At 55.2% G+C, this 13,050-nt stretch overlaps 1 protein-coding gene across 1 annotated transcript; it reads left to right on the top strand.

The window, feature by feature from the left end:
- Window positions 1-9,000: 9,000 nt before the first annotated feature.
- LOC133915043 (BTB/POZ domain-containing protein At2g13690-like) lies at window positions 9,001-12,294 on the top strand. Its single transcript, XM_062358044.1, has 2 exons — window positions 9,001-9,894; window positions 11,253-12,294. Exons 1-2 carry the CDS (start codon window positions 9,265-9,267, stop codon window positions 12,168-12,170), a joined length of 1,548 nt encoding a protein of 515 aa, XP_062214028.1. The 5' UTR covers window positions 9,001-9,264; the 3' UTR covers window positions 12,171-12,294.
- Window positions 12,295-13,050: the final 756 nt, after the last annotated feature.

Below are 13,050 nucleotides of genomic sequence, written 5' to 3' on the forward strand. Positions count from 1 at the left end.
AGCCCTCCTCAGGCACCCTCCCATTCAGGCCACGCCAAACACTCCGGAAGGCCGGTGGATGCAAGACATCGCCGCTTTGGTCGGCACCGCTCGCCGCCAGGTACAGGTCGAGAGTCCTCGGGGGCTGCCACTCCCGAATCCGTGGAACATCGAGCATCTCCGACGCTTCTACCCGTAGATGGTCAAGCTCGCGGTTCAGGTTGATAAGGCCGGGGGCTTCTCCTCGCCCGAGCAATCTGGAGGCTTCGCCCCGTATGGTAAATCGCTGTCGCCCAACCTTGTAAATATCGTACATTCAGTATTTTAATAAAGCAATCACTATGGCAAATTATTTCTCTGGATTCCCTATGTTTAACCTGTCTGGTGAGGTGCTCGGTTGTGCGAGAAAAAGTTCGCTCTCTCGTTTTTTCCCATTGATAAAAGAATCCCAATCGGTATACATGCGGGCAGTCGCCACTGACTTACGTCCGACATGGTAGGCAGTGGTATTCGGTGTCGTAACGGGCTCCCGGGTACTAACCGAGTTTCGGGGCGCTCTGGGTAATCCCATCACTCGAGCTGCTCGAGTAGGCCGGAGCTCAGGCCCCCGGAGCGAGCTGTCGGTGCTCGGTCTGGCCTGTCATACCCGGGCGCCACCGAACCATAGGACCTCTAGGTTATGCCTCTGACCGCCCTTGTCTTCCGGTTCGGGTATTCGAGAGGTCTCGGGTCGAAAAAACAAGAGCAGTCTAAGGCAAGTACCGCACTAACAGAGCGCACCAGACAAAGAAATTCTACATTTTCTCTATCAAGTCACAGGACAGCAATCACAAGCAGACTCGGCCGCGAGGGCTTCAATGCCCCGGTCTCTGGTCGGCCCCCAGGGTTCTTCGGGTGGTCCTACCGCCTAGGCTTGGGTGGTCGAGATCACCCGACCCTAGGAGCCTCGTATGCCCATGGGCGGTCGGGCGCTCCGTTGAAAGGATCAAGTTCCCGGGCCCCCGGGCTCGGAATCAACCCCTTCCGGGTCGGCTGGCCGGAAGGCCGACGGCTGCCCGGTGAGTGGTTATATTCAAACAAATCTGCTTTCAGTAACTTTATGTTCCCGAGTCATTCTCGGGGGCTCTCGCACTTTAATCTGCTCGGTGAGGTGGTCTCCTGGCCCGTGAACAAACCCTGCCGCGTGTCGGCCTTTTTCTAGAACGACAGAGCGGTTCGTAGAAAGGAGTACCGTGCGTGCGATAACGTTCGACCGAAGCCCTTCGTGGTGGTCGTGGTGGTCGGTCCGCTCTTAAGGACCCCGAGCACTACCGAGTCCTCAGGTGCCCTGGGTAATCCTATCACTCGAGCTGCTCGAGTAGTCCGGAGCTCAGGCCTTGGGGGCAGGCTGTCAGTACTCGGTCTGGCCCTTTCTTGAGCCCGGGCACCACCGGACCGCGAGGACTCTTGGTCACATTCTCGCTCGCACGCGTCTCCCATCTACCGGCTGAGTGGTCGCAAGGCGAAAAGGTGTTCACAGGGCACGGCGTGTTCCGGACAGGGCTGTTCTATCTCCCGAGCAAGGAGTCTATGTCTTTGTTTCTTAAGCTAGGCAGTGCGGACTCACGAGAGCTTAAAAGCTGGCTGCGCCAACACACACCAGCGACTACAACTACTTCGTTTTTCGGGGATGGAAAGGTCGGGAGCGGCCCGACTGAGTACTCCTCGGGACTTCCAGACAGAGCGCCGGAAAGAAACCTCAAGCATACAAAAGAAATTGGAGTTTCGAGCCCAAGGAAAAGCTGCCATTATATTCGCAAGACCTGGACAAAGCTTTTTCTAAAGGTTCACTCCTACATCTGCAACAAAAAAGATAAGGGCGCCGACGGCCTAGTCTGCGGCAGAGGCGTCGGCTGAGTCTTCTGAGTCGTCCCCGGGGGCTGGCGATGGTGGCACCTCCCGCCTGAAGCCGGCCGCCACCGCAGAGGCGGTACTGCTAACCGCTGCCCGGGCGGCCTCCTCCTCAGCCTCGACCACTCCCTCCCGCGCCGGCTCCAGCGGGAAGTTCGGGTCCCTGCTTCGGTAGCAGGCCAGGACATGCTCAGCCACGGCATGAGCCAGGCCACGTCCCTCCCGGGCAGCGAGCTCCTGGACTGCCCAGGGCAGGGTCTCGAGGCGCTCGCAGACTTGCTGCAGCTCCAGCACTTGCCGTGCGGGGCCGTCGCCCTTCGTGTCGCCGACAAGCCGCCCAAGGCCGCCTTTCTCCATGGCCCGTCGCATCCGCCGGAGTATATCCTCCAGCATCTGCACCAGGTTAACCCGCGAGACGAAGGCCGCCTCGAGCTTCTCCTTGGCGACCCGCAGCTGTGCCTCAAGTCCCTGGTCCCCGGCCGGACCAGAAGAACCGCCAGCTGCGGCAGGGGCAGCATCCTGCTTCGCCTTGGCCACCACCTCGGACAGGGCTTGTTCACGGGCGGTCAGTTCCGCCTCGTGTTTCGCATTCTCTTCCGCCCTGGTAGCCGCGGCGACCGCCGCGGCAGCTGCCTCGCCTTCCCGGCGACTCAGCTCGCCTTCCCGGCGACTCAGCTCACTCTCCCGCCGGGCCAGCGCCTCCTCCTGCTGGACCACCGAGTCCTCCCGGGCTCCGAGGTCAGACGCAGACAGCGCGTTGTCCACTTCCCGGATGGAGACGTCTTCTTCCCAGCGCTTGATTTCTCCTCTGATCCTCTGGAGGTCGTCTTCCCAGCGCTGGAGGTCGGCGCGCGTCTTCTCGACCGCGCCCTCTCGGCGGGCCAGCTCGGCCTGCCGCTCCTCTGCAAGCCGCTCCCGGGACGTGACCGCCGCCTCCCTCACCTGCGCCTGCCCCATCCTGGCAAGGGCATCGGCAGCCTGCCGCCTCGACGCCTCGGCCAGGCGGGCGGCGTCTTCAAGTTCCCGCGCGGCTCCCGCGCGGATGTCATCAAGGAGTTTTTGCTCCCGCACGGTTGCCGCACGGGCCTCCTCTCGGGCGCCGGCCAGCTGCGCCCTCTCCAGTGCCAGGCGGGCGCGCTCGGCTTCGAGCTCCCCCTCCTTGGCATCCACCGCCGCGCCCAACTGCTCGACGGCAGCTCGGACGCCTTCAATGGCGGCCGAGAAGGGATCGGTAGGCCGGCCGGGCACCGCGAGCGCCGAGGGCTCCCGGGCTTCTCCGCCGGATCCCTCCAGGGGGGCCAAGCTCTCCGCCGGGCCCTGCGCCGCCATCCGCCCCGGGCTCTGACTGACCGGGGTAGGCTCCTCCGGAACCAAGGCCTCGGACGGCGGCTGCGCTCCTGCATCAGCCGCCTTGGCCACCGGTCCCGACGAGGCATCCGCCTCCACTGTTCTCCGCCCCGGGCTCTCCGCGCCCGGGGTAGGCTCCGCCGGCGCCGTTTCCGTAGTCGCCGCCACTACCTCTCTCCCCACAGCCGCCCCGTCGATTGACGCCTCCACGTCAATCGGCGCCTCCGCCGTTCCTACACTTGCCTGCGCTGGCGCGGCGGGCAGGTTCGGCTCCGCCCTTGGCGCCTGCTCCTTCTCCGACGCCGCAACGGCTGCGGCCGGCCTACGGGAGACAAGTAAAAGAGTCAAAACTTAGTTCGGGCCGAAAATACCCATGGGAAAGCAAGAGAAATAACTCACCGATATCGCCACTTGGCCGCTGGGAGCCGGACGTCCGGGTCCGGTGACGTCGGTCCGGACCCCTCCCGCCGCCTCTTCCGCTGGGGGCTCGGCTGGGCCACAGCACGGGCCTCGGGTGCCGCCGCCCGAGTCTCGGACTCCGCCGTGCAGGTCGCCGGCGTGGTCGCAGGCGTCGGCGCGGGCCCCATCCGCACCAGGCGCGGCTCCAGCACCGTTAACGCCGCCGCTGCCGTCGGCGACGGCGGAGACTCCGGCGGCAGGATCAAATTCCGGGGTCTTTTTCCCCGGTCTCCCGGCGTCGACTCCGCGGCAGCTTCGGGGGCAGCCTCTTCTCCGGCGCGGCGGCTGCTGGTTGCGGCAGCCCCGTCGCCGGCCTGCGCCGCGCTGCCAACGCCCTCCTCGCCCAGGAGATCTTCCAGCCCGGGGAGTTCGGAGGCCTCGGGACTCCGGCTTCTTGGCCGGTCCACGGGCCCTTGGGCGTCGAACTCCGGCAGCCGCTTCAGGATAGCCACCCGGTCGGGATTGGCGCAGAGCGCCATCTCCGGCCACGGAAGCTCCGCCCGGCTCATGTCCTCCGACCCGGTGATCACTCGGATCATCCCTCGCAGCTCCGCCTGCCCCAGATCCCAGCTCGCGCCGATCTGGGTCCTGGTGATGTCCTCCGGCCCGGTGTAGAACCAGCTTGGCCGGGCCCGCTCCCGCAAGGGCGCCAGTCGACGTCGCAGGAAGTCCGCGACCACCATAACGGAGGTTAGCCCGGACTCGCGCAGCTCCAGGATGCGCTCCAGCACCGGCTTTAGCCTCGCATCTTCTGGCGGCGGCGCCTCCCACGTCAATCGCCGAGGTTCCGCCGCCTTCTCTGGCAGTTCGAGCCGCTCGTGGGGGTCGGTGTCGACGAAGAACCAGTCCCGTCGCCACTCCTCCCACTTGCTGCGCACCACCTGGGGGATATATTGGTCCCCCAGGCCTTCCCGAAGCCGAAGGTTGCAGCACCCCGCAACATCCGCCGTGGAGTGCCCCCTCTTCTTCCCCACCGGTCGAAGGACGAAGAAATGGCGAAGCAGCGTCGCCGACGGCACCACCCCCACGAACATTTCGCAGAGATGGGCGAAGACCGCCAGCGCCACGACGGAGTTGGGGCTCAGGTGCGCCATCTGGATGCCGTAAGTCTCCAGCACTTGCATGATGTCAGCATTTTGCCAGGCGTATTTTCCTCGATCTGCGCGGCAACCGCACGGGCCGCCCGTATGATTATCACACCCCTCGGAAGTTGTATGGACACGCGTCCACTCATTTGCCCGTTGGGGTCTGCTTGATGTCTAGAAACCGCAGGGGCCACCTCCGGAAAGCTTGCCGCGTGGCATTCGGCCCGCCTTGACCTCGGTCGCGACGAAGGGCCCATTCGCAGTCTCTGTCCCATCGGCTGCCAAACGGGCCCGGGGGCTACTGTCGGTGTGTTTAGAACCAGGGGTCCCTAAGTCCCGAGGCCAAACCGGCCGCCCACCACATATCACCACCCTGCAAGGTAAAAGCAGAGACTCGGGAGAGGGTGCTCGGGGCTGCGCGTGGCAGCCCCCGAGGACTCGGTGCCCCGAAGGTCCCTCTAAAGTGCTCGGGAGAGGGTGCTCGGGGCTGCACGTGGCAGCCCGCGAGGACTCGGTGCCCCGAAGGTCTCACTCAAGTACTCGGGAGAGGGTGCTCGGGGCTGCACGTGGCAGCCCGCGAGGACTCGGTGCCCCGAAGGTCTCACTCAAGTACTCGGGAGAGGGTGCTCGGGGCTGCGCGTGGCAGCCCCCGAGGACTCGGTGCCCCGAAGGTCCCTCTAAAGTGCTCGGGAGAGGGTGCTCGGGGCTGCACGTGGCAGCCCGCGAGGACTCGGTGCCCCGAAGGTCTCACTCAAGTACTCGGGAGAGGGTGCTCGGGGCTGCACGTGGCAGCCCGCGAGGACTCGGTGCCCCGAAGGTCTCATTGAAGTACTCGGGAGAGGGTGCTCGGGGCTGCACGTGGCAGCCCCCGAGGACTCGGTGCCCCGAAGGTCCCCCCAAGATGCTCGGGAAATAGTGCTCGGGGCTGCACGTGGCAGCCCCCGGGGACTCGGTCCCCAGAAGGTTCGCGCAAGATCGTTCAAAGACTCAAAGGGCCCCGTCGCCAGAGTGTCATCCAGTCAAGGGCCCGATGCCGCATTTAATAGGCGCGCGTGGCCTGGCATTCTGACATCCTGACATTCTCGGCTGCCCACGCCCCAGTGTCAGACCCGGCCATGCCCTGGCTGGGGGGCGTGGGTTCATTAAATGCACGGGTCCCGTCCCGTTTCCACTTGCGCACCTCGGGATAACGTTACCAGAATCGAAGCACTCGGCCTGCCACCCTGCCCTGGCAGGAGAACAAGACAGAGTGGGCGCACCGGGCACCTCTGAGGCTGTCCGGTGGGCCTTTTTTTTTTTGTGGCACCCCGAAGCTTCCGCAGCGGCTAGTGGTCGAATGCGCGCCGCCTTCCTCCACCGCCCCTGTCACTTCGCCAAAATGAGATGATTAGGCCTTTCTCCGTGGCACCTGGGCATTGGCATCCCCTCTTTCCCATTCAGGATATGTCGAGGTCGGCGCATCTATAAAAGGAAAAGAAGGGGGGCACCAAGAAGAGGACGGAGAGACGAACAACAAAAAAGAGGAGGACAAGAGAAAAACAAGAGGTCAGTCGAAGAACAGGAAATCACCACCCCCGATCACAAGACAATCAAGAAACCAGCTAGCTAGAACATAAGAGCCTCCTGCTCTTTGTAAACAGCTCTCCCTCGAGAACCAGATATACCCTTGAAGGATCTCCTTCAAGGATAGATATAACACTCATACAGGAGTATGGTGTTACGCCTCCGCGCGGCCCGAACCTGTCCAAAAACCCGGTGTCCCCGCAAGCCATCGCATTTTATTTCCTTTTCCGCTCATTTCCCGTGCAAGCTTTTCTAGGATCATCCCCCCGGCCGAATCTCTAAAAAGGGGTCTCTCGGGATCCCTGCGACAGGAGTTCACTCTCCGACAGTATGCTTGCATTATATTGCATAATATGATCGTCGAGGATGAGAGGGACTCTTATGAGGGTCGCCATGACTATGACTATGAGCAGGGGAGCGCTCCCGCACCATTGAATGGATTTGGACAAGGTCCAATTCATGGATTTTCTAGGGTACTCGAGACTGGCGTGGCTATTCGGGATCGAGTGATGCATCGTCGACTCAAGGATGACTTGGTTGAGCATATATGGCAAAAATTTGGAGATAACCAACTTGAGCAATAACCTGAACACTAGTTTTTATGTATCCATTAGTCCTGTTTTTCATGTACTGAATAATGTAGTTCTTTCATATAATACAGCGTAATTATACTTTTAATTTTTATGAAGAAAAATATGTACTTAGATGCTATCTTTTTTTACTTACACAATACTTTAGGGTCAATTAAAACAGGAAGAACTATAAGTACAGCAGACCTTTATACCAAAGTAGGGAACACCAGCACGTTCCAGAGAGAAGTATACAGGTAGGGAACAAGCCAAAGCGATCCGGCTTGCGAACAAGCCAAGAAATTACGGCACTGCTCCCTCCCTTCCGCGGCGTCCGCGTCTCAGTCGTAACATAGCAATCAAAGAAGCACAGGTCATGTAATTTTTATGCAAATTTGCAACTAACGGTGGAACATAGTTGAACTATAGGTTGAACAAATGGTTAAATCTCACCTTGTGGACCATATCTGCTTAAGGGATGACACCTCCCCTGCACAGCAAGCCTGATCCTCGCGCAGCGACGCAACACAAGCGCACCTGGGACCTGTCGCGGCTACCACGAGCTCGCATGGCGATGTAGCGAGGACGGCTCCCAAGACTCGATCTCGCACGAAGAAGCCGCAATGAGCGCCCAGGTCCGGATCCACCTCGCCTCCATAGCAACAGCTCGGGTCCGAGGCCAGTTTCGTGGAGGCATGGCCGGATTTGTTTGGGATGGGTGAGGAATTGAGAGGACGATTGGGGAGGAGAAGAGGATGGGGAACGAAAGGAACGAGCGGAGTCTTCAGCGTAGCCGCGCGAAGGAGGAAAGAGAGAGAAGGAAATATTATTTACTTGCCTGTAGGACCCGCTCACACTGGAGGAAACGAACCGTGTAGAAGCGAACCGAACGTTACCCCTTCGATTCGACGATACACTGGAGCTGCTCTTAGGACCAAGAAAATTGCCTAAAGATTGCAAGCGAGAATAAGTCACTGTTTGGTTGGATTGCAAGCGAGAATAAGTCTAACTAAACAGACTGTTGACAAGTTAAATTTTAAAAAGTTGAAAAAACTGGTTTCTAAAGAAATAAACTAAAAACTGATAAGATAGTAAAAATGAGTTTTTTTTTATCTTTTAATATGCTGAGAAGCTAAAAATTTATTAAAAAATCAATAAAAAAATCATCAGATAGTTTTTCAACCTCAAAACTAAAAACCTTAGCCTAACCAAACACCATTAAGTGTCATCCTAACATGTAGTAGAACTATTTACCTATTAACTAGATCATTATTCTGACTTTTGCATAATTACCTCTATAAAATCATGATACTACTCCAATCAACTGGCTCCGGCATCCTCTGAATGAGTTGGCACGGTTAAATCACTTCACTACCGTGTACCACACCATACGTGCAGGCTGCGTAGTTGTACCACTGCGTTGTGTTTTCGAGGGTGCTAGAGGAGAGAGAAAGACATGGTGCAATACGTTAGGTCATGTGGTGCTATGGAGAAAATGTTAGCACCTGATGTCATTGACTAGAAATTATTTCTGCTTTGTTCTTGCACAGGAGAGAGAACAAGACAGAGGGGAATGGAGGATGCGTGGAAGAGAGAGGAAGCAGAATTTTTTATTTAATGTTATGGATCTCACGTTGATGCTAACATTGCTATAGTGTTAGAGCAAAGTCTACCAAGGTACACTAAAACACTAAAGCTGACAGCAACTGCCAACGGATCTCATCACACCACCTTGCCCGCCAAGTACCACCCACTCCCATACCGCCACGTGGCGTGTCACGAGTGGACGACGTGAGCCAGACCCATCGTCGGTGATCGCAGGGATCTCCCACTGTTCCCACATCTAGTGAAGAGATCCGGTTCCTCTGAAATTAGAGGGAAACAGTATTTTGTGAGAGGATAAATAGTGTCTTCGAAGGTAAATACTGTAACACAGTGGTACTGTAGCAACATAACTATAACGAATCTATTAATTACTGTTGTAGTATTTTACTGTTCACCATACTGTGATGTCAAATTTAGCTTCTTTATCTCAAATCAATGGTTGACAGCTGTTGAAGTCAACCTGACTTCACAATCTCGTTCCCTAGTGAAGGGTGGTTGGTATCCCCACACGCACGCACCGCATCAACAGCGCTGTGGCCTACAGCTGGGACCCACCGAGCCCAAGGGACCACCACCTAGCTCACTTCACGCCGCGCCAATTTATTTCCCCCGCTCCGCTTCGCCGGAGCAGCAGCTCCTCAGTTCCTCACACACAAGCTCGAAATCCCCCATGGCCGCGACCTCCTCCTCTGCGTCCAAACCCTAGCTGGCGAGCACTAACAATCCGAACCCCAGATCCCCATTCCGTGCGGTGCCTCCCCCGCCCCATGGCGAACGCGACGCACCACACCATCCGCCGCGCCGCCGCTCGCTCGCGCGGCTGGTGCTGCTCTTTCGCCGGCGTCCCGCAGAGCCCTGAGCACCGGGCGCCCCCATCTGCCGCAGGAGGCGAAGGCGTCCAGAAGCTCCCGCCCAAGTCCCCGTTGGCGCCGTCGTTCCACAGCTCGCCGTCGTCCAAGCTCGCGGGCCTCATCGACCCGCGCAGGATCCTCTCCCCGGGACGCGTGTCCCCCATCGATCCCGAAGGCTCGCCTTCTGTGGGGGTTGCGGCGTCCGTCGAGGAGGAGGTGCCGAGGGAGCAGGCGGCGCTGGTCCCGTTTGTGGCGGTGCGGGAGGAGGAGGAAGGGAGGGGGATGGATCTGAGGTTGTGCCTGCGGGGGAGGGACGGGAGGTGCGTGGTGATGGAGCTGGACTCCACGGTGCTGTGCGAGAGCAGCGCCTTCTTCGCCGACATGGTGCCGGCCGCCTCTCGAGGGGCCGGCGGGGGCAAGAGGATCGAGGTGGATGGGGTGGAGAACTTGGAGGCGTTCAATGAGGCGGTGGAGCTCATGTTCGAGCCCAACTCCATGCGGTGGCTTGCCAGGGCCGGCGTGTCACGGGCGATAGGCGTACTCGAGGTGAGATGCATCCCTTTCATTTCCTTCTCTTTGTTTCCCGGCAGTGCGGGTCAATTTTGTGATGTGACCAGCATTTCCGTGTGACTGCTGAAGTAATGTTTATACCAGTCACATTGCAGGATTTTATGGCTGGCTTTAATTGGTCAATTGATTGCATTGAGCAAAATTCAGTGTACATTTGTAACCTTGATGTTCATGCTCACCTATTTAGTTAGCATGTAGACATCAATAGATGTAGCTGCTCTTGGACTTAGACCAATGCAGCAATCAAAATCGAGTATACATTTCGGGAGGTGGTGCTTTTAGTCATTAGCTAATGGATCTGTCACTTTGATGTGTCAAAATCATTTGAGTTGGTGCTGAAAATGCAACTTAGCTGTTGCTAGAATAGAAGCTGCAGCTGTTATGGTAGGGATCACTCCATGTGGGTGCTTGTAACTCTGCAGCTGTTATGGTAGGGATTACTCCATGTGGGTGCTTGTAACTGGCATTAACAGTAAGCCTTACCGATAGCCTCACATTACTTACTTATATACTAATATTATTGCTGACAATGTTGTAACTTATAATTCAACAGCGCTTTTGAGCTTATCTTGGTTCACAAACTCATTGGCTTTTTAAAATAAAAGGGAACTTTCCATAATTGCTACATGGCATATTAATCTACAAGCCTTATTGACAACCTCACATTTCTTAGACGTTATTATTGCCAATAAATGGGCAAAAGAAGAAACTAGCTTAAGGTTTCATGAGCTGTCCATTTTGGTTAGCTCAAAAAATTAGCAAATAAATGTTAGCAACAAATATTTATATAGTTCAGTAGAGCTTTTAAGCATCTAGGTTCGATTGATTTTAAAAATGAATCATTCCGTAATTTATATAAGACTATTGTTATGGACCTATGGTCCTATGTGAAGTTTAATTATGGAGCAATAAAGTTCTTACATTTGTATGGCTAAAGCAGTTAAGGATCTGAAGATCAGCTCATTAATAATGTGTCAACAAGAAGCCACTAAAAGTCTAAAACTCTGAGAAAGCATAAAATGACATACTAGCATAATAGCCTAATTTTGTGGCTTAAAATTATTTGTTAATTTATGTACACCGAGCAGGTTATTTTTCCTACTTAGTTGTACCTTAGACAAAATACATTTATCCGGTGTCACATGTGTCATCCATTAGCAGTTGCATTAGCAGTGAGATGTCAAGTACAGAGTACCTGAACTTTTCATCGCTGCACATGTATAGTACTATATTTGTTCATTCCTTCTTATCTATTTTCTCCTTCCTGACACAATATGAATTGTGTCTGTTATGTATCTGATGAATGATATCCTGTTTTGACTTTTGAATTGCAGGTGTCCTCCTCTATTATGTTTGACAGAGGAATTCAATCATGTTTGAATTACATCGAAGCAGTTCCTTGGAGTGATAATGAGGAAGAGAAGCTGAAGAATGTCTTTGCTAGATGCACTTTCGACGAAGCAATATCTAAAAATGTGCTGGCAAGATTAGAACAACAATGCAGGAGCAGCTCGGAGGACCTGACAGTGCAGCTCGTTGAATCTGTGACCAGTGGAACCAACAGCAGTGCGAGAAAAGAGATGCAATCTTTGGTCAGTGGTCTCCTAAGCAAGAGCTCGGTCTATCAAAAGGACTTGTCTGGGCTAAACAAAGGGAGCCTTTACAAAATCTGTCATTCCTGTTTGAACTCACTGGTGGAACTTTTCAAGGAAGACTCGGAACCAATCAAGCATGCGGACCAAGCAGTGATAGCTTCGGATAGTAAACCGATGATTGAAAGGGTCAGTAAGCAAACTGAGAATCTGAATTGGCTCTTTGACATCCTTGTAAATAATGATATGGCAGAAGAATTTGTCGAGTTGTGGGCTAAGCAAGACGAACTCATCAGAATGCATGAGCAAGCATCACCGATGTTTAAATACGAGCTAAGCCGGATATCAGCGAGCGTGTTCATCGCTCTGGGGAAAGGAAGAATCCAGTGCCCCAGCGACTTTAGGAGCCAATTGTTCAATGGATGGTTCAGACCAATGTTAATGGACTTTGGCTGGCTCCAAAGGTGCTCCAAAGGGCTCGATGTGAGAATACTGGAGGAGAACTTGGGGCATGCCCTACTCACCCTTCCACTTCATCAGCAGCAGATCTTATTCGAAGAATGGTTTCGATGCTTTGCATCTAGGGGCACAGAATGCCCTAATCTCAGTAGAGCTTTCCAGGTATGGTGGAGACGGTCATTTGCTAGATCATCTCGATGAGAGATTTTACATGACCGCGAGGTGTATGTGTTGTGTGTATCAATGTAAATTTAGAGTTGTTGCAATATGTAATAGATTCGAATTCTGGTTTCTTAATAAACGTCTCAGCTGGTTCTTGCCGTTCTATGCACTAGCAGGCAGCAGTAAAATTATTACAACCGTGACAAGTTAACCAGAAAGCTTCATCATAAGTATATTTCATAATCGAGTTATTTTTGCCTTAAGCACGGCATCACTTTCTTTACATGACCTTATTCCTTCGCAAACATAGATAGGAGAGCATCAATGTACACGCTAGTCGCTATATACATACATGAACTCACACGTCCCGGATACAGCTTAGCCGTGCTTGCCACACATGAGGCCATCTGGCTGGGCATCAATGTCGAGCCAGTGGCAGTCTCGGAACGCACACGTCCCGGAGGCCTGCAGCGTCTCGCCGACGTCCTCCGGCTTTTGGTAGTACGGCGTCCCATCCTCGAACGAGTTGTGCGTGAGCCGCCGGATGCCCGACCCGTCGATGTTCACGGTGAAGATCTCCCCGTAGGGCTGGTAGTGCTGCGGGTTCGAGATAGACTCGGTCCAGATATTTCGGTGACCCAGGGCGACAATAAAAATAAGACTTTATTATTAAATATAAATCGTCTAGATCTAATTTTTTTACTTTTCTTTTATATCAATATACACCGTATATATATACATACGGGGCTTTGAGTTTTTGGGACCCGAGACGGTCATCCCGCTCGACCCCAGGGCCGGCCCTGGTTTGAGACGGGCTCAGCGGAGACGGCGGCGTAGTCTGACGTGAACACCACGGTCTTGGAGTCCGGGCTGAACCAGGGGTGGTTTGTCCTGCCGCCGACGCCGCTGTGCACCACCC

The sequence above is a fragment of the Phragmites australis genome, chromosome 4 (assembly GCF_958298935.1).
Source record: "Phragmites australis chromosome 4, lpPhrAust1.1, whole genome shotgun sequence".
NCBI classification, from domain to species: Eukaryota; Viridiplantae; Streptophyta; class Magnoliopsida; order Poales; family Poaceae; genus Phragmites; species Phragmites australis.